Raw genomic sequence first — 27,286 nt, forward strand, 5'->3', positions numbered from 1 at the left:
TATTAAACGGAAAGTGAAAAAGCAATACAATGCAAAAACCAAACGCCGGGATGTTTTTATCTTATTATAAAAAACATTTCTTTTTAGCAAGGCCACCAAGTCATGTGATGTTTTTTATTAAATAACAAATTGGTTATAGAGAAACGTAGTGCTTTAAAGAAAATAATGACTTTAAAATAAGAATTTAATGATGTAAAATCCAGAAACATAGCACTTAACGGATGAACTATTCTAACAAGATATTTAACATGCCGATAAACATACTTTGGATGTGTGGTGACATTATGAATTATATGAATCTACTTTTTGACTTAGACAACGTACGTATGCTTTTTATTCTTTTAAAAATGTATCTTGAGATATATACAATGGCTGTTTTTTAAAAGTTTTTAATACAAATTTGCGGTTTGTCACACCAGACAATTTGTATTTGTAATAAAGTCAGCCGAACATCTTACCGTAATCGGAAATTCAAAGAGAGATGTCAAACTGGCCCTGTCGCATCATTAAGGCATGTTGTTCTGTCATAGTGATGCATAGTAGCAGCTCTGACACATTATTCTGTAGACTGTCCGAACATGGGACCTGTTCAGAAATACAACAGAATAAGTTGTGTCTCACAATGTGGAAGGAGGAGGCGAAGAAGAAGACATAACTCTTGGTCACGTGACGGGGGTCTAGCATCTTTTTTTGGTCCATTTTGGATGATAGCAAGAGCTCTCTGCAAACCCACGAAAATGACCAAACTGCAGTTTCTAAACGTATTTCTGACTGAGCGTCTCATGCTTGCTGCGCAGGAGATCTACAAATCTGTCGAAGACACGATTTTGGAGTACCAGGAGGAGATAGCGATCAGGGAGCGGGAGAACGACCATTTGAGACGCAGGCTGCGAGACGCTGGGATTGAGATATGGCCAGGTTAGCTCCGCGCAAAGCTAACGGTGCAGTCGCGCCCCTTTACGTCCTATCCGCCAACTCTTTGAGGAGGCAGTGGGTGGTGAAATGGGAAAGAACCGCGTACAGAAATGATGCAACAACCCAACACAAAGTATCCGATGTAATGTTCCCTCACTTCCAAACAGTTAACTTCAGCCGTCCGCGGGCCAGTTGACTTCAGCTGCTGTTGTTGTGGAGCGGCTAGCGCGTTAGCAACCTTTGTTCGTTAGCCCGCCAGCTAGTTTAGCCGGCTAGCCTGAACCCGGGGTTAGCATATAGCTGCCGTTACGTCTGCACACCAGTGTGCCCTCCTGATTGCGAGTAATCTCTCGAGGCACGATTCGTTTAACTGGGCAGGACAGAGGTGAACTCTGACCAAAGGCTTTCACACCAAACTCCTGTCGTGTCAAAGTGTTTGTTTACTCCAATCTTAAAACTCCCTTCCCTCACAGAGTAAAGCCATGTTTGGAACTGCTGTAAGTTAAAGCTGCCATTATTTACTATCGGCATCAGAAGTATTTCCCTTAATCGATTTGTAGATATTAATTAAATAATAACAAAAAGAAGGGAGTAAATACTTCCTTTAGCCTCCACATAATGTATTATTGATTAGTATACATTATTAAACTGCTTTCCTCGGAATGTTTTATTGAGTATTTAGATACATTAAATGAGAGTATATTGCTCAATGCATTATTTTTATATTTATTATTTGATTCTATATGGATACAAGAGTTTTCTGACAAGATGGTGCTCTTTGCTATCTGCATTTAGGTTTGAAAAAGTTTTTTTATTTTTTTTTAAATTAAAGAACACCATGTGGCCTTTCACGGTCTCTTCTGTAAATGGTCTCCTCTATAGAAAAATCCCAGAAGCAGGTTCACCTTTCCCTTAAGATATAAATAATCAGTAGTTTGCCATAGCATTGCACGGTACTCCGTTATGTTAAGCAATGAAGTTGATGTATTTTTTTTTTAATCTGATCTCCTCCTCACAGATCGTCCTTCCATGGCACTGTTAGACGAGGAGGATGGCGAGCACCCACGACGTGAGTGGAGTCCCAGCATGGGGCATGAAGAACGCATCCCTATTCAGATTAAGGATAAAAGAGATCTCCGGGCCAACCAAGGAGATGATCAGCTTCGTGGCCATGGCTCGTGCAGCACATCAGAGACCTTGTTCACCCCCCCACGTGTTGTCAATGAGTATCCGCAAGATGGCCCCCATACATCCAACCTCCCGCAGAGTCAAGGCGTGGAGAACAGGGAGAGGGATCCTGCCTCCCGAGGCTCCTCGAGGCATGTGAAGGTGGAGAGCGGAGGCCACAGGGGCTCCACTTCTTCCAACAGCGGCGCCCAGCCACTCGCACCAGTCAACCCAAACTGCTCAAATGAGAACAACATTGACATTAACGGGGTGGACAATGGAGGACAAATGGTTGGTGTTAAGGGGAATGGAAGTGGAGCCAACAGAGGACAGGGCTCCCACATGCGCAACCAAGGAGCCAATGCTGTGGACTGCCCTCATCAAAAATCCCCATTACAGGGGCACATGTCTTCCTTTTCCTGCAAGGTCTGTGGCGAGGCGTTCAGTCACGTTGGCCACCTGCACGTACATGTACAAGTGCACACCCGAGAAAAACCGTATCGCTGTGGAGTATGCGGGAAATGCTGCAGCTCCTCTGGCAGACTCCAGGAGCACCAGCGTAGCCACACAGGGGAAAAACCATTTCGCTGTCAGATTTGTGGAAAGGGCTTCACTCAGATGGCTCACCTGAAGGTACACATGAGGATCCATACTGGGGAGAAGCCGTACAGTTGCCCCGTGTGTGGCAAATGCTTCAGCCGTTCTGACAAAATCAAAAGGCATCTCCAGACCCATAGCCGGGAGGGGACATATTTCGCAGGGCAATGATCCGAGTGTGTTGTTCATCAACCCTGTTTGTGAACCATATTGATGAGGGACATTTTCTACAAAAGCTCAAATTGCTGCCATTTAAAAACAGCTTTTTTTTTCTTCCTACTGTCCAAAAATGAGGGATTCTGCAACTCGTGCCATAGTCCCTTGATAGAATTTGTATTGGCCAGTTTAGTATGCCATTTATTTAATTTTGTACTTTTCACTGAGTATTACATCTCTTAAGACACAATTTGAGTTATTAGCTAGCTTTTCTGAATTATTAGTCTTTCCGTAGTCATATAATTAGCATGACAAAATCTTCCACACATGCCTTGAAACTGAGAAACTACATTTAGAAATGCAACAGTGTTCAACATGGTCTTAGCTTATTAGCCGCCTGTCGCTTCACATCCATACGTTTACTCTTGAGAATTATATCTGCATACTTGACATTTATCTTCTAATCGTTATTTTACGATTAAGAGTCCGTGCATGAAGTGATCTCCATTTTCTCATTTAACTAGAGAATCAATGGCCTGTGTGTCATTTGCCAGGAACACTGCCAGTAGTATTATTTTTCTTCTGAAGCAAACCATGATGACATTATGTGCCCATAAACTGCAAAGCTGGACTGACTTAAAAGTTTCACCCAGCACTTATCTCCATCTTTGTCTTTATTTTTCTTCTGATGGCTGTTACGTTGTTGCAGAGCTAAATACTGCCATGTCACATAGTCCGTGCTTCATGTTGTCCATTAAAATGTGGTTCAATCTGTTGTGAGACTGCTCCACTATTGTGTGAAGTAACGCAATATTCTATTTTTTTACATTTTTTTGAATGACTTCAGTATGAATGCACTATGGCATCTGTATGAACCGGGCCCTACAGTATTACATTAATATGTCTTCGGTTCTTCAGGAGTCTGTCTATATTTATGCACACCTCTGTTTCCACTACAACTGTCATCCACGGGTGAGGTTATTTTGGAGTGGCCTCGGCGGTGGTGGTGGGTTTTACAGGTCATTGTTTGATTATTGTAGAATGGGACGGGGTTGACTCCCCAAACAGTTGACCCTACAGTCACCTTTCTCCTCTCAGGACTAATGCTGCATTCATGGCATGAGGGCATACCAAAATGCCTGACCTCAAACTATTAAAAAAGTCAGAAACTCAGGGTTTGGGAATTTTCTTGTGGAGTTTGTCCCTGTGTTGCCATGTCTTTAACATGACATTAACAATCCACATTTGAAAGTAACAATTTGCATCTGAACCTTCTGCAAGAAGATGAACCACATAAAATCCGAGACCTTCAGAACGTGTCCGACACCCGTTGATGAGCACTAGTGACCCCTCCTTGCTTGATGAATGCAGCATGAGAACAACTCCGGCACGTCCTCACAGATGACCAGCAGCCCTTCACTCAGTCTTCTCTGGGACACCTTTGCTCCCTCGGCACACACAGACTAATGTACAGTGTTGTATCATTATGTATTAAATGTTATTTTTTAATAAAGTAGCAATTGAGTTGTCCAATGTAATTGTCTTGTATTATAGGGGCTAGCTTTACGAATGTAACATGACATGTTTTATGGAGAACAGCCTCTCAGCTCTCAGCATTACTCTGGTTGGTCGTTTAAGGGAAACCACGGGCGTCAATTATAATATCCCAGACACAGAACTTTTTACAAACATCACCTAAAAAATATATACGGGAAATCTTCCCTTTTCACAGTGGGACAGGGAAAGGTGGATTCTGGCTCACTGTCCCGTTTCCTCGGAAATGTGCACAGAGCCATCGTTGGTATTTGTAATGCTTCCCTTCCCTACTATCACAAGACAAAAAAAGGCCATTTGAGCCCAAATTTATTTTTCAGAGTAAGTCATTGCAAGTTCAACTCTAAATCATGCTGATGTGTATGACATTATAAATACATATAAACTAGATTAAACTCGGCACACCCATTATCTGATATAAGTACTTAGAAAAACTATATATAAAAGAAAGATTTGTTTCGGCTTCTGAATTCTATGATTGCAATAACAGCTTTCCAACACCTGGTGGGGTACTTTCCATTGTTAAATACCTTTAATAGGTAAACTTGTCCAAGTTTGAAATATTTTAATTTTTTTGTTACGTGAGTGGTTGGTTAGATTCAAACTACAGATTTTCCTTATATTAAAATACATGAAAGAAAACTCAACCACTATTTTGGAATTCACCTGAACCATCATGAGATAATAAGGGCCTTGAAGTATGTCGTCACTGCCTGGCACTAAACCTACAACACAAGTGGGAGACATGTGGCATTACAGCCGTTTATTAACCCCAAAAGTTGATAGAAGTTTTGGAGCAACCCGTCGAGAAGCGAGGCAGGGCTTGGATCTGTGGGTGTGGGGCTGTAAAAAGAAAAGAAGGCAACCAAAAACCACAACAAAGAAATGTCCTGAGAGGAGAGTAATATGGGTCATGCATGGAACACACAGAGTCCTGCTGCTCATTCACGTCCTCAGCTCTGCAGAAACAAAGCACAGGAGCAACCCAACAGAGGGGCCGCCACACATGTTCGGTTCCTCTGCACATTGTGAATTTACTGGAAGCTGCTAATGTAAACATGTCTGGTTGGACCATGTTTTTATACATGGCAGCTTCCATGCTCAATATATTTGAAGACAGTAGAGCGGAGAGAAAGCCCAAAGAAGCTTCATGCCAGACTTAATCATTCAAAACGACCACGATGGGTTTCCACGTTCTGTGGTATTCATCAGGTCCATATATATATATACTATATATTTGAAATGCTCATTTCAAGGAACCGCCAGACAGGCGGTTGATATAGACACTCATTTTAGGGCAGATCAGTCCGACAGTTCTAATAATCGCTCCTTTCTGTTGTTGTATGATTACATGACTTACTCACAGGCAATCCAATCAGATCCCTGTGGTGTAATCAGCCAGCAACACCCAATGATGATGCGAGTAAAGGGATTCATGTGAGGATCCTTGACATTCACTCAGTCTTGGCTCCCACCTCTTCATATGAATAACGTAGCTCGGAAAGACATGTACATCAAGGCAAAACATAAATCTTATCTCTTAAAATTCATATGACATAAAACTTTGCATATTTGCCTCGGCTTTCCGTTAATAAAATCCATCCCTTACTGCTTTGAGCTACTGTGTCCATCATGACAAAAAATGTAATCATATTTCACAGTAAGCTTCTCCTTGGGGGCTTTCTCTTGGTTAATTACGAACCGTCCCTTAATTGATATTCACAAAATGTGTTATTCAATTTTCAATTATGAAAACCTACTCACTTACTCGAGCGGTATAAGCCTGCACCTTATTCTCCCCAGGGTTTAACTTCTCCCACATTTCTGCTTTACTCTGGGATTTTTACAGTACATTCATAAATTCAACAGCAACCTGTCTTTACAAAATATGTCTGCATAGTTCTGGATTGTCCACAAACCTTTGGGCTTAATCTTATTCATCTGCACTATTGCGTGAGCAGAGAGTAGCTCAACTGCAAAATGATCAAAGCAAAGCTTATTTCTCCCTTAGCCGTACTTGCAGAGCACCGCAACAACACCCAGAGAAATACAATGAATTGAATTTCAATGCAGCTTAAAACTGCCATTTCATTCTCCAGTTCAATAGTTCTAAATCGTATTCTGTCAGAGCCCCCGTTTGAGGGCAAAGGGACATTGTAAGAACCCAACCACAAACGAATGAACAAACAAAAAAAACCTGATGTTCCTTTGTTTTGAAATAACTGTGTCATGAATTATTAAAAAAGAAAATGTGTTTTTATTCATAAAATAATTACATCATCCCTTTACTTTTCAACTTACTAGTTGTATTACATTTTGTAAACATAATTTCATGTAAATTAATTTCAAATTTTTAATTCAAGGTCGCGTTTTCTTTTTTTCTTTTTTATGTGATCCTTGAACTCCCCGTCGGCCTTTCAGTCAACATTTGTATCACATACAGTATGACAACATTTTGAACCACATGAGCAGAGCCCTTCAATATTTCATATATTGCTGCGGATCTTTCTTTGTCGGCTGTTTATTGATCGAGTGAGCGGTGAGATGTGAGCGCTCTCCAGGGTTCTCATTTAAATGTTGATGGATCTACAGTTTAAGCTTTCGGGGTTTATGGCATTAATACCACGTTTCATAAATGTGGTTTGTGGTCATCAGCTGCTCGCAGGTTAGACGCACAGGACACTGGAGATGGATGTCAGCCAGGGGCCATTTGTAAATAGATCTCTGACCATCTATTCATATATTTCAGCCGTAGTAATAAAAATCAATATTTATCAGATGTCTCTAAGGCGCTGTACAGAGAGGAAGAGAACAAAGCAGTCTGTCCAATGATGAATCTGTATGTTTTTCCGACCCACATGTTTCCTGAACATCTATTGACTTTTATTTCACTCTGGGGGAGCAGCATCCATCTGTCCCAGCCCGCAGGGAGTCCGTACAGCTTGTTTCTACGAGCCCATATGCTGTTATCCAATGGAGAATACAACCAAATCATTTATCAACTTTATGATTAAACCTCATGGCCGATCTGTATTCAGCGTTAAAGTCAATAAATAACATGAATTGGGAACATACTTTTGCATAAAGAAAGAATTAGTGATCCACCGTGTTTCCTGCACATATGGATGTTTCTCATATGAATCTTTTGAGATGACCCGAGAGGAAGGCATGTGCACCAAAGTGTGCGGGGGTTCCATCATTTGAAAGTCAAACAGACTCCAAGGGTTTAGTTTAAGATCTTGGGGATGTGCGTATTCACTTTCTCTTTTGTCACTGTGAGTTTGTATTGCAACTGAAAAAATGAGCTACAACGTATTAATAATTAGTGAACTGTGAAGCGGATGGTAGATTCATTTTGTTTACATCAGGACAGTCAGGCTAATTGTTCCCCCTTCCAAAAAACAAAAGCTGCATTTACATTCAGTGTTTTCGCATCCAAACTCATTATGTGTGTAGATAAGGATGAAAAAATATGAGTCATGTTTCCCCTTTCTCGTAAAATGTGGATTTTTCTAGTGAATACAAACACATTTTCCAAAGTGTTCAACTGTTCCTTTAAACTCGCAAGAAACTGAAATTCCAGGACATCTAACAGCTTTCACAGGAAAGTGGAAACAGCTGTGTATCCGTCTAGCAACTGAGCATGTGACAACACGGTAGCCAATCAATCCGTAGTAGAGTCCTCATCATCATTTGTTGCAATGCTGATTATTAGTCCTTAATGAAGAGCCAGTGAAGTCAGTGAAGTCAGTGTTTCAATCACATGGTGTTCTCACTTTTCTTATCGCTTCCAGTTTAGGTTCCTACAATGATGGCAAACACTTGCTCAGATGGAACCAGCAGAGCATTAAGCAGTTTTGAAAAAAAAAATACTACTAACAAAATGACATTTTCACATTAAACAGACACTCACTTCACAGCTACTGGGCAGAGGACTAAGAAAACCGTATGGAACGGTCATGAAGCAAAAGTTCCTCCGTATTTCCAGACGTTTTAGATCATAAAAAATGTTGTCCTATGCAAATGCGTCCGAAAACGCGATGATAGAATGATCACGTTGGGCCACATTGTCAAAACCTGGATAAAAAAACATAATTTAACAGATAACAATTCTGTTTTTCAACTTTGCTTTTAAGTCCACTTTGTCTGTGCCCCTGCATGCATCTGTGCACTATCTCTCTCTCTCTCTCTCTCTCTCTCTCTCTCTCTCTCTCTGTCACACTCACACACAAACACACACACACACACAAATGTCAGTTGAAAAATTAATGATATGTCAATAATGTTCTCACACCTCACGGATCCTGCAGCGTCCGTCTGACCGCTCTATGACACATTGATTTTTCTTCTTTACAAAGCGGAGACGGCAGGATTCCGCCTGCACCTGTGTGATCCCTGCTTTATCTCACAACACAACACCGCCTCTGGAGCACTGTGGAAATTAAAGCATGTATTGTGGGGGGCAGGAGTTTTAGTGATTTCAGGGCCAACCGCAAACATATGGCTGCACGAATCATGCTTTCTCGGTAACTTTACAAAGGTGACAAGTCGGTAATGTGTTTTCAGGAGTAATGAATGTGATACGCTCAAGCAAGTTGCTGCAATGTAAAGGCCCAGTGATCACTGACGCTGCAGCATTAAAGCTTTTTACATCTCTGTGAGTGATCACTTAACAGAATGATGAAGATACATTGCATACTGTATATACTGTGAAATAATTACTAATGTTGGATGTTGGCTTTCCTGAAAACGTTTTATTTCGACCTTTAAAGTCACTGAGGCAAACGTCTAGGCTATAAAGGGTCGTGGCTCTATGTGAATACAATATGCCATCATTTAAAATCTCTTTCAAAACCCACATTGAACACCACAGAAAATGAATTCGTTGGATAGGATTCAAGATGGAAGTACAGACTTCCTTTTAGTTTCTTCCTCTTACTGCCAGCTTTTGGACTGAGCTGGATGCAAATGCTTGGCTATAAAATGCTACTTATCTATAGCAAGTTGTAAATCGGCTTATTTAATGAAATTGCACTTTCTTGTTTTTTGTTCTTTTGAGTTTGAGTCCTTATGGTTGAAATGCACTTATCGTAAGTTACTTTGGATAAACGCATCAGCTGAATGTACTTAAATCCTTATCTCACTGGTGCTCACAGACAAAGAGGCAGCACAACACATTTTAGATCACGAATGAAAACACATCTCTACAATTTATGATCCATTTGAAGAACTTTTGTTGTGCAGGAGAGGCTACACAGGATTGTCTACACTCAAGAGCCGACACCACATTCCACACCAAAAGTGAAATGGATCCCCTCAAGCATTTATGCAACCATGTGTTTGATCCAGTGTATTGTTCATGTGCACATCGAATATCTCTTCTTCTCTTACAGTCGGACACACTGATGCTGAGTTTGGGCTCTTATTCTTTCACTCCCCAATATCTGCTCTTCCACATCTTTTTCTATCCAACCACATCCCATTTCTTTTTCAACAACGTTTTTTATTCATGCTTTCTCCATCCATCACTTTCTCCCTCTGCTGTCTATTGCAGCTTAGCCTTCTTTGCCCTGCTGTCATATTTCAAAGAGTTCTTTTAATGTTTTGCCAGGTGTTTAGGTGCACACTCGCTACCATAAGTCTCCGGAATTCCTGGCTGTGACGTATTTCTGATCCACCTAACTAAGCAAACGGTTAAATCTCTTGGTGTTTTATTGTTTGTGAGTGGCTAAATAAATCACCCCGCTTCAGAGTCTCAAGACGCTGCAACGGACAGCAAATCAACAGGAAGTGACAGTAATCATTGTTTCTTTAAAAAAACATTTTGACAAAAAGGACAGGTGGGTTGCAAAACGAAATTCATCAAGATCAGCTCCTTATTTAGTAAATATAAAGGCCTACAATATCTTTCATAAGTGATATACATACGGGTGTTAGCCAGGCATGTTTAAGTTTGCAGAATATAATAGTGGAAATGAACGTGCTCGAGAACAAATAAACACACCTTAGTGTGTAGTTATTGTAAAGTGTTATCCAATTATAATGTCTAGTAGATGCAAACGACATAATGAGACATTCTCTAATTGGGAAAGCGCCCATTGGAGCTCCAAGGTCAAAACTGCTGTGGGCCCCTCTCGGGCTAATCTACAGACAAATGGGATTAGTGTGGGATTGTCAGAGCTCACGCTTCTCACAGAAAACCGACGCCTTCCACAGATGATGTATGATGCTAGATCCCGGTGACAAAAATAGCCAACAAAAATCTTTGGCTGTAGGAAGAAATGAAAAGCAAGCTTTTTTTTTCTCTTCTGGGTGAAGAACCAAATGGAAAACCTCATGACACACAAATTGGTTAAGAAATACTGTGAATTTCAAGTGAATTATCCACAAGTAAGTCTTCCGCTGTAAACTGCGTGTGCATTGTTGTTTTAAAGCTGGTAAAACGGTGTCAGTCACTCTGAGCATTTTCTAGGAAAGTAATGGAACTTGAAAACATTCAAATATGCCAGGAACAACAAGAACTTAAATAAATAAACTAAACTTTCTTTTGGAAAATGACTGAGTTTCAAACACTGCTCTGTATTGAATGTACGGTATAAGAATTTCGATAATACTGAGCAGTTTTAGTTTGAATGCTGCACTGTTGACAGTATAAGAGGGAGAGAAAGGGGGCAAGAGAAAGCAAATGAAAGGATGAGGGAATCTTGGCTGAGTGGGCACTGAGTTCAGTGGGCCTCATTAGAGATGAAGCTTTATAAAAGAGGACACTTGCTAACAACGCCGGTGCTTTGACCCAAGTGGAGGGACGCGGTCCAGAGAGAACAGACGGGCAGAATTGGGGGGTGGCCACTCCGATCACTGGAGCTCCTCTGCTGTTTCCCATTAGGAGAGAATTACCATGAAGATCAGTACCATTAATGGACTCGCCCAACAAACTGCCCCGGCTCCTGAAAAGGATAAAGGATGTAAGGCACACAATAAGTCCTAAAAGGAAGGCTGATTGGAACTTCTGTCTTTTAAATATGCAACAATACATCTTCCAATTGGAGGCACAGATTTTTTAAACCATTTTCTTAGAGATTTTTCCTCTAACGAGACTTGCTTTAGTCAAGCTTGCAGGGAGGCTTCATGTCATTCATAGATCTGTGGAGTATGAAATACAATAAGAGGCTGCCAGGAATAAACAACCGATAAGATCAATAAGGTCTTAGGTGTATTGTCAAAGTTCTCCCTCTTCAACCCCAATCAAAACAACCATCTCTCTGCAATTTCAAGGAGCGCTGCATCATTTCCGGGTACTGGAATGGCATATTCTTCATTATACGTTACTGTATTGGGGCTCTGGAGAGATTTGATCTGAAATTATCAAGTTAGCAGTGACCTTGGTTCAGGACAGAGTGCTTAGACAACCTGAGTGGAAATCATTCAGTTTGGTGATGCTGTGTATTCAGTCTCACTGAGAAACGTACATAATGCAAGATTCAGGCTCTTTTTTCTCATGTGAATTTAAAGTTATCCATGGTATTTTATTCTAATTGGATGGTAATTGTCCAGCTGGTATGTCCTTTCTCATTGCTTAAGAAAAATGTTTTGCACAATGTTTTGAAGAATGTTTTGCACACACAGTCCTTTTCAAGTACATTTGAATATGAGACTTTTCCACTCAAATCAAAATCCAACATTTACCAGTCCATTCATTAAAAAACACACAATCTCTCCTGTGCAAACCACATAGCTGTTAAAGTGCACTGCTTTAGACGGACACAATACCAACAGCGAGTATTGAACACCATTTTCTTATGATCAATAAGCCCTTTTTTGTGTAGTCATAAACGATGGAATGAGTTATGCTTTTTTGCTTTGTCAAATCAACCTTTTCAAATCTAAAGGTCAGCCGGATGAATGTCGCATGTACAGTTTGAACACACTTTTTTTCTAGAATTGAATGAGAAAACGTGTCCAAACTTTTGACTGCTACAATACTGTGCAGACATTTTCCTGACCAGAAACCTATAACCTACATAGATCATGAACCCTAAACTGCTGACATTTATTGCTGCAAAAGCGTTGCATCCCAGCCACAATGACCTACCTGGGGAGAGAAGGGCAGCAGACAATTTCGAGACATTCAGCATGAGTGGTGAAATTCAGCATTTATGATATTTAGCTCAATGCAAAATATCCAGCAGGGACGACAATCGGTCACCCCCCGAAGTCTGCATATTAGAAATAAAGCATCACTGGGCTTCTTGATGGTTTGACACAACATAACAATCATGACCCACGGAGAGCAAAATAATATTGGAAGTGCAAAGCCGGGTGAAGGAAATAACCCCTTGTTTTCCACAGTCGTAGAGAAAATGTTAATCAATAGATGAGTTTCTCACCGAAAGTTAGACAAGAACGATGAATACCATGCTCACAAATGTTATTTCTTTGACAGTTGTTCTTCTTGGAAACACTGTTGCACCAGGATGTCAAAATGCCAATAAAAACACCTCATTGAGAAGAGACCTCATTGAGTGACATTTAGATGTACTTTGAAGCATAGAATACAGTCCGCTTTTCAACCACCACCAACAGGCACAAGTGATGGTATGCTGTCATTTTTTAATCTCTGGAGAACATGCATATTCTGTGTGACTCTCAACTTTCGTGTGCAGCTGCATCGTTCAAACGTGTAAAAATGACCTTCACGTGCATACCACAGAGAGACAGTGTTGGAGGTTGTTCAGGTGAAGGAGAGACACTGTTCTGTTCCACTGCTGCGGTGTGCAGCATCACAATGAGCCCCACATCACAGACTATCTGAGTCGATACTGGAGCCACACGAGAAGAAATAGAGGTACGAAATAGAAGGGGGCAGGGTTCAGGTGAGTGAACAAAAATGTAATTAGTTGTGAAGACACTCAGAGTGAGATTGTTTCATGATGTTTATCTAGAACAGAGAGGAGAGAACAAAGCAAAGAGATCCATGAGATCCCTATTTTCTAATTATTCCAATATATTTGGTGACCTATTTACCAGTTAACTTATGATGGAGGCTGCACCTTCTTCAATCAGAAACACATTTTTTTAGAAAACTGAAGCTTGTTGTATTCACTGACTGTTTCATCTTTGGGATTTTGGCCATGACAAAACCTCTGAACTATGAGGTGACGCGAGGAATAATCTTGTCAGAGTAACGTGGTGAATCAAGGCAGTGTGTTGATGTAATTGCAAGTAAGCAGTTTTCTTAATGAAGCCGACCTTCAGCAAATTGCTACACTTGAAGGCCCAACATGTTCTCTGCTTGAGCTAAATCCGTTTGCTACTGTGCGGATATAAAGTACGACAATAGAATGACATGGTTTTGTTTTTTCAAAAAATATAAAAGAAAGCTATCAATATCAAGTTGTTTTAAAGGGGGCTAAGTGCGAGTCCACTGACATCCTGGTGCCCCCTCGTTGCCTAGCAACCTCATAGTAACAAGACTCCAGGAAGTCACAGCGCCCGGATGAAAAACACAAAAGCGTTGTTTTGACATTAACACAATGCCAGTGAAGGGAAATGTGTATTCTTCAAAAAATCCTCGTAGAAATGTGGTTTTAATTTGCAATGGACGGTAAGAGAAAGTTATATGACTTACGCACACATCGGTAAAACTGGGACATTTTCATGGTTTTTGTCAAATTGGAATATTTTCAAATTCTACTGCTACTGACACTAATGTGTTCCATTTTTTTGGGCTGATGAAGGAAATGCTGAATGGCACAATGCATTGGGTTACAGCAGAGGGGAACAAAGGCCAGCTTAGATGTGAGTTTGGTTGAGCTTTATAGGTCTGGCAATCAGATGTTGTCACCTTAGAACTGTGTTACCTGCTTCAAATGAGGGGGAAGCAAACAGTCTCCTGGCTTCAGCCTACAGTTCCATAAAATGTCCATTTTTTCTTTTAAAGTTATAAAGTACACAGACATAATACAGTTTAATAGGGTTCCCTTTTGGTGGTTTCACTTTGACATTACAAGTTTGTTCAAAATCCTCTAGATGTATCTGACCCCATTAATCCTATTTACCCCACAATGGCTCTATTTTCCAGTATGCCCAGTTAAAAATCAAAGAGGGAAGAGATTCAAAGGTCAGACCACTAAAGAGAGAACATTCTTTTACAGTGATCAAAGGGAATGTACATGAAAAATATGTGATGCACTGATGTTCAAAAAAAGTGGAAAAAGAGGTACAACGCCCCTCCAATCCAGCAATATCTATAGATATTGTACAAGATTACTTTATATTCTGGCAGGTGCACACACCGACTGTGTGATTGAGTATAGATGTTGAAATGCAGAGCTGCATTCCATTTTGCTATCTTGATTTGCATACGTTTCTGATTAAAAAACGGAGAGCCTGTGATGTTGACTTAATGACGCAGAAGCCTTAATCCGAAGCTTGTCAGGGTCTAATTTATGAAATAGCTTAAAAGACGGCTTTCTGGTCTCACTTTGGACCAGTTTAACATCTCTGCAATCAAGGAACGATCTTGTGGGGTTTTTGTTCTTGCCATCTTGAGACCCTCTCTGGCCATAAATTACTCTTCAATCAATCTGTTTCAGCAACATCATCAATCAAGTGACTCACTAAACATGTCTGTTGTTGTATTCCAAAGGCTTCTTGTCAACAAGCAAGACAACATGACACTCTTATTGTCCTTGAATAGACCCGCGTCAACTTCATCAAGAAAAACAAGCTTTTTTTGTTGAAAAGCAAAAGAGACCATGAGGCAAATAGCTGAAATATTTTTTGGGGTTTATTTTTTGGGGGGGAAAATAAACGCCTAAATATACTTGTGCCTAATGTTGATGTTATTTTGAAATATAATAATAATGATAATGATAATATGCTTAATTGTGTGTAAATCATATGATTGTTGGAGGAAAAACTATATAATTTTCTATTGAAATATTCGTGCTGCAAGCAATTTTAATGACGGGTGAACTGGACTGGAACTTCAAATCCTTGCGGCTGACAGTTTGGGGATCAAGACTCAGTGAAGAAATGAGACAAATGCAATCCAAATATAAATCTTTTTACATCCTACCACTAATGCCCAACATCCTTTTACTGTGAACACACTCATTTCCCTGGGGACTCATCTGGATGAAGGATAGATGGTGCCAAGGTAAACCACAGACTCACTGCTCTCAGAGGGGAGAGTTCCAGAGAACAGAGTGATGCAAAAATATGACATCTAAGAAATGTAAAAGCAAAAAACCCTGCGTGGGAGTGAAGAAACATTCATTTTTTTTTATTGCAACGTTTCCCACACAGTACCAGAGTGATGAAATCCTTATTGTGGTCAAAGGTTGATGTGACCTCATTATCAGTTTGATGAGACCTTAAATCCAATTCCTTTTATAATACATTATGGTCTTCTGCTGTGAACATGGAATCAGGAGTTATCAGAAGGTATCAGAAATTGATTAAACAATGTATCGAGTGGCTGCACAACATAATTGTCTTGAAGTTGTAGTACAGAACTTTTAGTCGTCACTATAGGTCACTCCTCCAGTACCTGTAATTTGATGCCTGGCAATATAGCCCGGTTCTATTTTCAGGCTTGTCATTTAGTTACTCCATCATTACAAAATCGATGGAAGAAATGATCAGGCTAAGTGGAGTTGTACTCTTCATAACAACTTCATAACTTTATGGTTATTTGAGTCTTTTGGATTTCTGGCAGGCAAAAAACATGAAGAAGCTAGAAAGGAATTTTTGATTATTGGACAAATGGTTTAATTAAGCATAAAACTGCAGTGTGCACACATATCATCTTACTGTCTCATTTAAATGTGATAATTAGAGATATTGGAATGTCAAGGCATGTAAGGAGACATGTAAGGGAGAAAAACAGGATGAAAGAACAAACATGTATCTCTGCACTTCTTTAACGTCTTAACACTTTTTAAAACATTGAAATGGTTCAATGGAAACACATCACCGACAAAGCGGACACAGAGAGCTCCTGACATCACAGCTAATCTGTTCACTAGAAGCAGAAGCTGAGGGCATTGCATAGTCCAAGACGTAGCGCAGGATCAGACCTCACATTCGCTTCAACTGCAAACAAGAAAGAAGCCGAGGGGTGACAGAGAGCGTTTACAAAGCCCAGCAGTGCCGGCTCATTTGCCAGAGCCACTTTTCCATCCCAATGAGCCAAAACACAGATGATGTAATGGGCATCATCAAAACCTGTATTGTTCCAACACTTTCAGAGTTTTTTTCATTTCAATTGAGGGCACAGGGACATTTGCTAGGCACGTCACGGGTTCATCACACGGACTCACTCCTTCAGTTGAGCCACAGGCCTATGTTATCGTTATGCAGGGGTCTAACAATATTTTGGGGAGAAAAGGAAAGTCAGCAGGTTTGAGTTTGTGTACGTTTTTAGGACTTAAGGGGACTGAAATCAGGTTCACTCAGTCACATCGTGGGGGCGTCTACGTGTTACCCTCAACAGCTATGGCACTCTACTAACTATTCAAAATTATATTAAATCTGTGTTATAGATGTGTGAGGCACCACATTTTTTTAAAGATTACATGCCATTGTGTGGGTATCTTATCAAAGATCACTAGTTCCCTTTCAACAGTTATCTAGTGTTTTTTTTTAAATTGTCTTCAGGATTAAGCTGCCGCTGCATTAAATGTTTTTAGTTGATATATTTTTTGTTATCTTAGTATTTTAGTTTGTATCTGTTTTCACATGAATAATATTTCCGTAGAGTGATGTTTTTTAACATGATGAAATGGAGACCAGATAATCAAGCCCAGGTTTTAACTAGTTTATCCCATCACTGTAAAAATTATGTTGAGAATCTGTAAGTCACACAATGCAATTTTAAAAGTGAAAGATCTGCTCTTTCCATTCTAAAGTAACACTATTGGTGTTTGTTTGTATTCGGACCCTCTATCTACCGAATGCTTACCGCCACACTGTCACAACGAATAACAGCAACGGCTCTCCAGTTACTTTGTTTGCATGCAACCTGTAAATCTCAGGTGCAGCAACCATCTCTCTCGTAGACGACGATGATCCAATATCCCAACAGCAGTGAGACGTACTGTGAACCATTAGAGTCTGATTATGATGTGTGCTGCCTGCTTCCTCCATCGGAGCTTTACCACTTTACACGGGTGTGCCGGCTTGTTGTTAACACGACATGTGGCACTGAGTTGGTGTAGACTGATGGACGGGCGAAGCAGAGGTGCTCTGTGCTCGCAGCGGAAACAACAAGGAAAGGACACACACCCAAAGACCCCTCGGTATCACCAGAAGAGGAGCTGACAGGTGAGGGCTTAGCTGTCAGTGTGCTGTCGGCCTATGTCAGCGTAGCTGTGGATGAGGCTGTTTTAAAAAACATGCTATGGCAAAAATTAGGCCTAATGCAACCATTACGCATTAGCACATTTTCATATTGTGAGCAAATTGACCTCATTTAAAATATATTCAGTAGGAAAGATTACACACATTGTCTACAATTGTCCCGGTATCTATATGCTTAAATAGAATGAGAATACCTTTTACGGGTTTTAAAATGTCAGCCACTCTTTTTTCCCCTCAGAGTCTAACAGAGACATGAATGTATAATTCTCATTCACTTAAAGTAAAAACCGATTAAGAGGGATTTAGAGGTCCCCTTTTCACAGACCGTTGATCCAAAGCATTGGTTTCGTGGGCCGGAGAGAACATGGGTTCTGCACACCAACTCAACCTTGAATGAAAGTTAATTGTTTACACATCTCTTGAAATGCCTGACTTGACTGTCGTTTCGGTAGGTCATCTATAATTTTGGCCATATATTCCCATGTTACTAAATAAATTAAGTGACAAGGCTCGTGGTAGCTGATCACCTCTGATCTAACCCTCTGCTATTGATGTCACATTAGCACAGCTTCCACGAGGTGACAGAGTACATTAAAGGAGAGAGGTTCGAGAGCAGGCTTGAAAGGAGGCTCGGGGGGGGGGGGCAATTTACTCTGTTTATTTGAAGAAACTAAAAAGACGAAAAAAGTGAGTCAGAGCTAGTGTTTGCTCATTGTCATGCTGCATGTGAGAGAGAGAGAGAGACGCATGGCTTACAAATGCAAATGCATTTGGATTACCCTCCCCTCCCACACCCCCAACGACCCTCTCTGTTCTGGAGAGAGACGTTAACCGGCTCTTTAAAAGACAGAACCCCCGTAAAGCAGCCGGTCCGGACTCAGTCTCGCCTCGCACCCTGAAGCATTGTGCTGACCACCGGTATCCTGTGTTCACCGCCAACTTCAACACCTCCTTGGTGACATGCCACGTCCCAGCTTGCTCCAAAGCCTCCAACATCATCCCAGGATCCCAAGAAGCCCAGGATCACAGGACTGAATGACTACATGTGGTCTGTAGTCATGAAGTCCTTTGAACGGCCAGTCATGTCCCACCTGAAGACCGTCGCGCGAGCAAAGCAAGGACTAAACGGGAGACTCAAAGCAATATGAAAATGTTTATTTGTGACAGGAGTATTCTGTCCTGCAAGTTTCAAGCTATCTAGCAACAGCAATGAAAGGGCGCTCAATACAGAGTGCGCTCATATTATATAGTCTTTAAGAGCATTTTTCATTGATTTACTAGGCGGCTCCTTGTTTAGGACCTTCAGAGAGCCCCATTGGAGGACAGGGACGTCCATCCCTTCAGGCTGTCGGATCATCACGCCTCCCGCTGTTCGTGAGTTCACTGCATATTTAGGATGTTTTGTGTGTGAGACATGTTATTCTCAATTTTCTGTTTTATCTACATTTTACCCAGAAAGTGCCTGCAGCTCTTTAGCAACAAGTTCACTGCATATTTAGGATGTTTTCCGTGTGAGCCATGCCCACCCTAGTCCCATGTACGGACATGTCCCTGAGAGTGTGTGCAGCCGGCCTTCACTCATTATTATTACATTATTGTTCAAGTGTAATTACAGTCTAGCGTGAGCATGCATGATTATATTTAATACTCAACGAGACCGTCACTGACCCCCTCCTGGACCCCCTGCAGTTCGCCTACAGAGCCAACAGGTCTGTAGGCGGTGCTGTCAACATGGCCCTCCACTTCGTCCTCCAGCATCCCAAGGCTGCGTTCTTTCCCCTCTGCTCTTCTCCCTGTACACCTCTTGGATATCCTTCTCCTATCTCCCTCCCCCACTTATGTGAGTTTGTCTCCTCTGCAAAAAAAACTGTATGGGGAAGATAATGTTGATTGCCATGGTCTTCAACTAATCAGATCTTTGGTTTGACATGGTGGGCGTATTCTTTGATTAACATGTGTCCTGATTGGTCGGAGGGACAGCGTGACTTCTGTCAAACAGAAAGCTAGCTGGCAGGTTTGAGTATTTAATCTGTTCAGATCGAACTGTAAATAGCAAACAGCATTTGGTAAGTGAACTGCTTTTGTGTTCTTACATCTGCAGTCCCAGTTTAATTTGTCTTTCATGTAGACTGTATCTGCAGTAGTATATTTGTTGAGCTGAATTCATGTAAGAGTTTTTTCACTTTAAATTATTGATTCAAAAACGGGTCACAAATAAATCTGATTAAATTGCCAGTGTTGTATTGCAACAATGAACTATTGAGGTTCAGAGAACTTGAAATCCCAATCACAAACTATCCAAGACCCCTCGTGACTTCTGTATCTTTACTCGAGATTCCACTGAGATTTTCCTCTTACATTTTTTTTCTTTTAATTATGTTTAACTGTATACAGATTTTAAGGAGGCACACAATTTAACATCTAATGACTAAGTAATTGAGATCAGTTCCATGTTATCTTATTCGCCAACCATTTCCAGTCATCGTCACACATCTTTCCAAATATTTGTTATGATGCTTCATTTTAAGTGATTCAATTGAACGCTTAAACTCAAAATACGGTAAAATCTTCTCAGTGAAATTCTAAACAGACTGGTTCTCGAATCAGTTACGAACAAGTAATGCTTTAACCTCAGTAAGCCTCTCGGGAGAAATGACAATGCAGGTGTACATGTATGGGCATTTTGTAAGAGCGAGTATAACAAGCTTTCTCCAGCAAATACAGGTGATTAGTGGGAAAGAAGTATGCATTATTGAGACAACCTTCTGAAAGCCATCTCAATACTGCTCTTGTTGTTTGTGTCCCACAAGCACAGCTGTGTGACTGACTCCATCTCTTCCCGTCCTTTCTTCATCTCTGGCTTCTCTCTACTGGACTATCGGCCTTCATACGACCTCTCTCTCTCTCTCTCTCTCTCTCTCTCTCTCTCTCTCTCTCTCTCCTGGCTGCCGAAGGCTCGTAACAAGGCTTGGATCTGAATCGGCGTCCTCTTGGATATCTCCCTCCCCCCACTTATGTGAGTTTGTCTCCTTCCCCTAATCCTTTCCAGGATAAGATGCACATGTGTTATCGGTTTTGCAACACCTGGAAGCTGTACACATATATGTGTATACCCTGTCTACAGACAACTTCGGCCTACACTCAAAAAAAGGATATTGGCTGGTTGTTACATTTACTAATGTGTAACATGTAGAATGAACGATATTCATTAATGTTTTCAATGTGAACGTGATTCAGTCATGTAGGATTGGCATGAACTTCAAAAACGTAACGTTTATTAGATCCATTCATGTTGCGATTAACTGAGACAATCGAGTAGCCAGGCATGACCGCGAAAACCAAGGCGAGGGCAGTCTTCGTCAGAACCAGATTAAGAAGATACACCGTTGGCCGCACATGGAAAAGGTAAGCAGAAATCCATCACCATCCTTCTAAATGTAAAACAATTATACGTGCATTAATGTCTTCATATCTTAGCTCGTTGTTCTGTTTATGCTATTTTTTATGTAGTGTTATTTTTTACTACATTTAAAAAGGGTAAAGTCCCCATGCGCATGGCTAGCAATGTCGTGTTAGCTTATATAACGTTACGTTACTCCTTTTTGCAACATACCAATGTGAACGGTGAACAGTGAGCTATTGTTAATGACGAGTTAACGTTTTAGCAATATATTATAAGGTGTTCACGACTAGCTGACGTTGACTTAATGACGTTAGCATACTCCTTGTAGGGTTACATTAGCGCGCTAACGTTACTGCTGAATTTGAATGACAATAAATGACTAAGCACACGTTTCATTTACTAAGAGTAATACTACTAGCTAACGTTAGTTTGGAACATGGCCAATAGCTGCGCGCGGCAAATATAGCAGGCCGTTTTACCGACTCTCATAGATAGATAGATAGCAATGAGTCGGCGGACCATCGGCGGTTCTCCAGAGGCAGTAGAAGCGACAGTATGACGTAATCGCAAACACGTTAGCGGCGCACCGCCAGCGGCAACCGCTTCGTTTCCCGGACGGCCAGCCGCCGTTCCGCCGCAGTTATACCGAAGGCGGCGTCTCCGCGGCCCGCCGGAGGCAAACGCTATTTTGGAGCGATCTGTATATATATTTATACATATAAAAATGTATAGCATGCAGTTTATCTAGAATAATGATTGATCAAACCAGACAAATTTCCATTTCCATTTTAATTCCACATTTCAAAGTACAGTACTGTCAATGGGCTGGCTCCGCTCTGGCCACCCGGCCCCCGCGCACACACTGGTCTGATGCGTCACAACAACCGGGAGGTTTTCGCGCGTCACTGACTTAGGAGGCCTTAACCCCCATGAATATTAATTGATTGTTCTATCTGACTTTATTGCAGCAATTTCTGACTGCAAAAGTGTCCTGTGTCTGCTATCCCCCAAAGTGTGTCTTGGATCAACCTCACTGACTACACCATCCCACTACAAGTCTCCTGGAATTCAAGAGAATCACAACAATCAATTTGCAGTCAAAGTTCTTCTCCCAGCTGGATCTGTACTCTGAAAACCTGATCCAGGTGTATGCCAAGAAAAGTGGAGTTCAAGGGAGAAAGATCAAGAGCATCATGGTACCCATAACCCAGGTATGATGACAATGGAAAAGTTAAAGAGGCTATTCTACTCGTAGAACTTTTGTATTTTGTTTACTTACTTGTTGCCTTTATTGGTCGTCTGCACTTGTTGCTAACACTCCTGGATCCCAAGGGTTCACATACTAATTTACACACTGATATTGCATGGTTACTCATTGTGATTAATAAGATGGTTGGTTTAGATGGTGTTCCTAATGTTATTTTATCTGCATACTTAGACTGCCAGCATTGACGTCAGACGAGAATGCGTCCTCAAAGGTCTATGTGTTTACTTGAACGAAAATCCAGAGAAGCTGGTGAAGGAATACACGGTATGTTCATTTACCTTTATCTTTACTTGGGTAAGATCAGATACGATTAAGTTGGCCCAACTTAACTTCTTAGTGTTGTTTTCAACTATTTGAATATATATTTGAATATAGAATATTCTTTGAAAGCCCTAATGTGAATGAAGTTATTGATAGCTGTTTATACAGTAAAATAGTGCAATAAAAATGGCATGTAATGCACATAAGTGAAAAATAATTGCTTTTGTTAACTGTTTTGTCACAGAATATTGAAAGCAGTCAAACAGCTATGGCGGAGACAGTCTTTGCAATCCATGTGATTCGAAAAGAAGGAGCGGAGCCCAGTGATGACCCAGATGAAGTCGGAGTCATTCTGGAGGGGGTGGAAGTGCTGAGCGAGTTGGGAAATGTACCCTTTGCAGTGTCAATGTTGCTTGCGCTTGTGTATGCTCTCAACTTGAGCTACCCTCCAGAGCTCAAGTATACTTTTGAAGTTCTGCAGAAAATAATAATGGAACTAGACCCAAACAAACTATCCATAAAAGGACAAGCTCTCAAAATAAAGCTATCCCGTTAGACACATTATGATGGCTAAAGCAGATTAGACACTTCTGTGTGTGTTTATTATTTTCTGTATTCCTGCGTGTTCACCAGTGCATTAATTAAGTAATCATAAGTCTTTAAGATGAATGTTGTGAATGTAAGAGGATAAGAGGGATGTTTGTACAAAGACAAAGTCTTCAGAGTTCAGGTCAAGACTGCACTAATAACCACTGTTAGCACTTTCAAAAATGTATTTTAATTGTGTATGTGTCATAGAAAGTTGAGAAAAGGTTTTGATATGTATGTTTATAAGAGAAGCTGCTCATTAAAACATTATTCAGTGCCTACTTTGAGAAATACAGTTGTATTGCAACATCTCTCATTTGTCTTGTTTCCAGCCAAAACAGTTGTATATTTTGTTAAAACTTAGTTTCAGTTGTGGTTCAGGGTAAATGTTAACACTAACATTTTTAGTATTACTATAGCGAAATCATGGAAAGTATTTCAACATAATTTAACTGCTTTCTTTAAGCAATAAGCAATTAAGTTGGTTCACTATAATATACTCGAGTCGGATCAACGTAATTTATTAGAGTTAGTCCAACCTATTTTTCTTGGGCAGGATTAAATTGAATAATTTGGGTTGGTCTAACTTCATTGACTAGCCTACATTTTACTAATGTGGCATTAGTCAAACCAACCGTATTCATTTGAGTTTGACACAACCCAAGAAAATGCGTTGAACCAACCATAATAAATTAAGTTGATCCTACTCAAATACATCAAGTCGTATCAACATAATTTCTTTATGCTCAAAGAATCAATAAAATAGTGTGCAAATCATTTCCATGATTTTATTAAGTTCGTTGAAAGCGTTGTTTTTTTGAGTGTATGATGCTGCAATGAAAGAAAAACCACAGTAGAGCAGGTATATTTGAAACCCCTCTGACCAGAATGCATGAACATGCATTTCTATGACCTCAATTAGTAAAATTCTAACCTCACCTCTGCAACAGCGTCAACAACAAACATAATGGGTATGCTATTAACAGACTCCGTAGAAGAACGGTTGTATTGTACAGGTATGCTGAATAAAGTGGCCTTCGAGTGGCTGTTTCCACAAACTGTCCAAGACTCCATGTAAAATAAGAGGAATAAAAACATGCTAAATATGAAATACAGCTTTACTGGGAGGTATCACCCAAGAGAGTTTCCAGAGCATTTCTATTTTGTCAGCAGCAGACATTCCTCTCAGGATTTTCAAACCTTCCCTGCCACAAACATTCATGCATCACTGAACTCTTTGCTCTCTTTCCAACACTTCAGCACACAAGTGCCATGCCAGTGTTTCATGGGCCATAACTGTAATGAAAAAGGTCTTTGTGTTCCCAAAATGAAGAATGGATTTATCCTGATTGAGCTTTTTATTTGTTGTAAACGTCAAACCTTTTGGGTGCAGTAAGAGGACACACATGCAGATGTTGTCCTTTATCCCTTCACACACCATTTGCCCTGAACCAATTAGCTCTTACTTGTCTTGATGATACACGTTTGTGTGCTATTGGCCTCTGTGCAGCAGTCAAGGTCCCGCAGTGGCTCTTAATTTAAAAAAACTTTCCTACCAGATGAAATGCAACAGAGACAACGAAGTACGTCTTGAATGTTTTTTATATAGCGTGTCAGCATCATAAGCAGTGTGATGACAAGAGCAATCCCTTTATTTTTGCAGGTTTACTCTGTATTCATCAGCTGCTGCATGGAAACACCACTGCATTTCTCCAAAAGGGCGTCAGTTGCTGCCAAAAGCGGTTGTTAATTTATCCATTATTTGTTTTGATGTTGACCACAGAATCTGCCGACTTTGAGCGAACGTGGGCCACTGACGATCGGCGCGAACGGCTGATTAATTCATTCTCGGGCTGGATGTGGCCCGCGGGCCTTGAGTTTGACACTGTGAAGGTATAGTAAGGTTTACGCAAGAGGACAAAGTTGTGAAAGGTTACTGTGAACTGAGGAAACAGCTGCTTGGTGCGGTACTTTGGCTTTGCAAGACATGTAACCACCTTCCTTAAAACCCCACACCGACAAGCCTTAAGTATTTGTCTACTCACATCCGTGTCTGTCTAAGGTTTAGCAAGCACACGTCTATAATGACTTGGCACTACACACTGTGTTAATGTCAGCTGTAAAACTTTTTTGTCCAACTCTACCTATGCAGACTGCACTCTTTTAAAGCTCAATCAAGTCTAAAGCAACATTAAGTAAAGTCAATTGAAAATTCAACACAACGTTTTGTATCTGTCCAAATTTTCCGGGATGTGATGATGAGATTGGCAGAGCGCCAGGAACTCCATTTTTTTGTTTGCGTTGCACAGATTACACAATTCCAGCTCCTTTTTTTTGTAGAACCACTTGCAGTATGAGGCTCACCCAGGCAGTAAAGTGTCTGAACCATTCTCTGCGTTTACGCCGAGCTGAAGAGGGTTGATGAGGAGCTGCACGTTCTCTCCTTAAATTATCATGCTTCAACAGCCGCCCACAGATTCAACACAATGGGTCTCAAATGCAAGCTGGGAAAAATCCAGCAGGTTGGAAGGTTCTTTTTATTGTGTCAGATAGGTGTCAGATTATTGTTTTGATCTAATGTGCCCGAGAAAACAGTTTATAAAAAACAATTTGCTGTTTGAAATGATTGACTGTTATGTAAATGACTGTAAATGAGTAAACATGTATTACAGATGTAAATGAATACAACGTTATGTTATGTATAAACAGTGAAGTAGACTTGCCCCGTAAATCTCAATTGTTCATGGACCTGCGGGGCATTTGCATTAAGATCACATCAGCCTTAGAGAGTATGAGCAGCGTTCTGGTACCGTTAACAGTGAATCACCGCATGTCTGCTCATAGTTTGGTGATACCAGTCCGCTTATCTAAATACAGTACATACCAGTTGTGCAGATGGTTGTGATATATTAGAATCTCTACAATCGTACTCGGATTGAAGAAAGGGTCCAAACTGAGGCCACGCTGCCAAACCGGTACCTGCGGCGTGCCGTGGGGACACAGACCGGAGCCGACAGTCTGCAGATAAAGTAGGACATTGTGAAAGATAGTCACCACCTTGCTGTGTCTTGATTAAAGCAGCTGCCAGATATTCTACATTACATTGATGAACATTTGCCCCATTTTACTCCAAGCAGTGTAGTTGTGCAAAGGCATACAGTACACTATGTATGTATGTAGGCAAAATCTAATTTTCATCTAATCTAAGAGTTTACATGATATTTCTGTAATGACTGACTAGAGGGAATCACATAATAAATATCATGGTCACTTATAATAAAAGCAGTTTGTTACAGCAAAGATAAGACTTTGTTAAGCCTTCGGAGATAATAACTGAGTAAAAGAGTCCACACTATCATTACATTTGTGCACACACACACACACACACACACACACACACACACACACACACACCCACCTACTGATTGTCTTCAGAAGTGACATGTACGGTATTAAGAGGGATGAAAGAAACACAATGTTTATGCTTTTAGACAAGGCAAGATTATAAACCAAACAGATTCATTCCGATGTTTAAAGCAAATCTGATCAACTTCAGTGATATGGAAGAGTCCCAATGATGGAAACCACTACAGACCACCCAACAGCTGCCTAGAAGACCACAGATCCCCTTATTCACAAGGAAATGCCTTTTCACCTTCAGATTCTGTTTGCAAGGAAAAAAAATCCCCGTTCCGACAATTTCCGACAGTAGATATAAATACGAACAAACATTTATGGTGTTGGATTTTTGGAATTTCCTGTTTGTTTTTGTTTGTCTCATGTGTCTTGCGCTCACTTCATTTCCTGCCCTAATGTGTTTTACACCTTGGTGGGTCTCTGATTGAATCTTCCTGTGTCTGATCCCTAGCGCCTCTCCAGTGAATTTGAACTATGTGTGTCCCATGTCTCAATGTAGGTTTGTCCCTTTAATGTGTATTAGTGCTGTGCTCCGTATACCCTGTGGAATTTTGTATACTGATCCGCCCTCCATGCGATCACAAAATAATTTGCCG

The 27,286-nt window shown here is 40.7% G+C and overlaps 1 protein-coding gene and 1 long non-coding RNA gene across 3 annotated transcripts; both read left to right on the forward strand.

Annotated features, from left to right (window-relative positions):
• Window positions 1–308: 308 nt before the first annotated feature.
• Window positions 309–4,367, forward strand: LOC119193916 (zinc finger and SCAN domain-containing protein 2-like). Its single transcript, XM_037447834.2, has 2 exons — window positions 309–918; window positions 1,934–4,367. Exons 1-2 carry the CDS (start codon window positions 579–581, stop codon window positions 2,848–2,850), a joined length of 1,257 nt encoding a protein of 418 aa, XP_037303731.2. The 5' UTR covers window positions 309–578; the 3' UTR covers window positions 2,851–4,367.
• A 14,236-nt stretch (window positions 4,368–18,603) lies between these two features.
• On the forward strand, window positions 18,604–25,077 carry LOC119229433 (uncharacterized). Of its 2 annotated transcripts, XR_009956817.1 has the most exons (4): window positions 18,604–19,128; window positions 19,444–19,594; window positions 20,709–20,770; window positions 24,937–25,077. It is a non-coding gene; the product is annotated as an uncharacterized LOC119229433 (long non-coding RNA). The 2 variants fall into 2 exon arrangements; XR_005121619.2 differs by having other exon boundaries at window positions 18,604–19,594.
• The last annotated feature ends 2,209 nt before the right edge of the window (window positions 25,078–27,286 follow it).

Source organism: Pungitius pungitius, chromosome 8 (genome assembly GCF_949316345.1).
Source record: "Pungitius pungitius chromosome 8, fPunPun2.1, whole genome shotgun sequence".
Taxonomy (NCBI): Eukaryota; Metazoa; Chordata; class Actinopteri; order Perciformes; family Gasterosteidae; genus Pungitius; species Pungitius pungitius.

Excerpts from the sequence above, each read along its gene's own strand:
- LOC119193916 (XM_037447834.2), top strand. The coding sequence starts at position 579 with ATGGGACCTGTTCAGAAATACAACAGAATAAGTTGTGTCTCACAATGT. Across the intron at positions 919-1,933 it reads TGGGATTGAGATATGGCCAG|ATCGTCCTTCCATGGCACTG; the intron begins GTTAGCTCCGCG and ends TCCTCCTCACAG.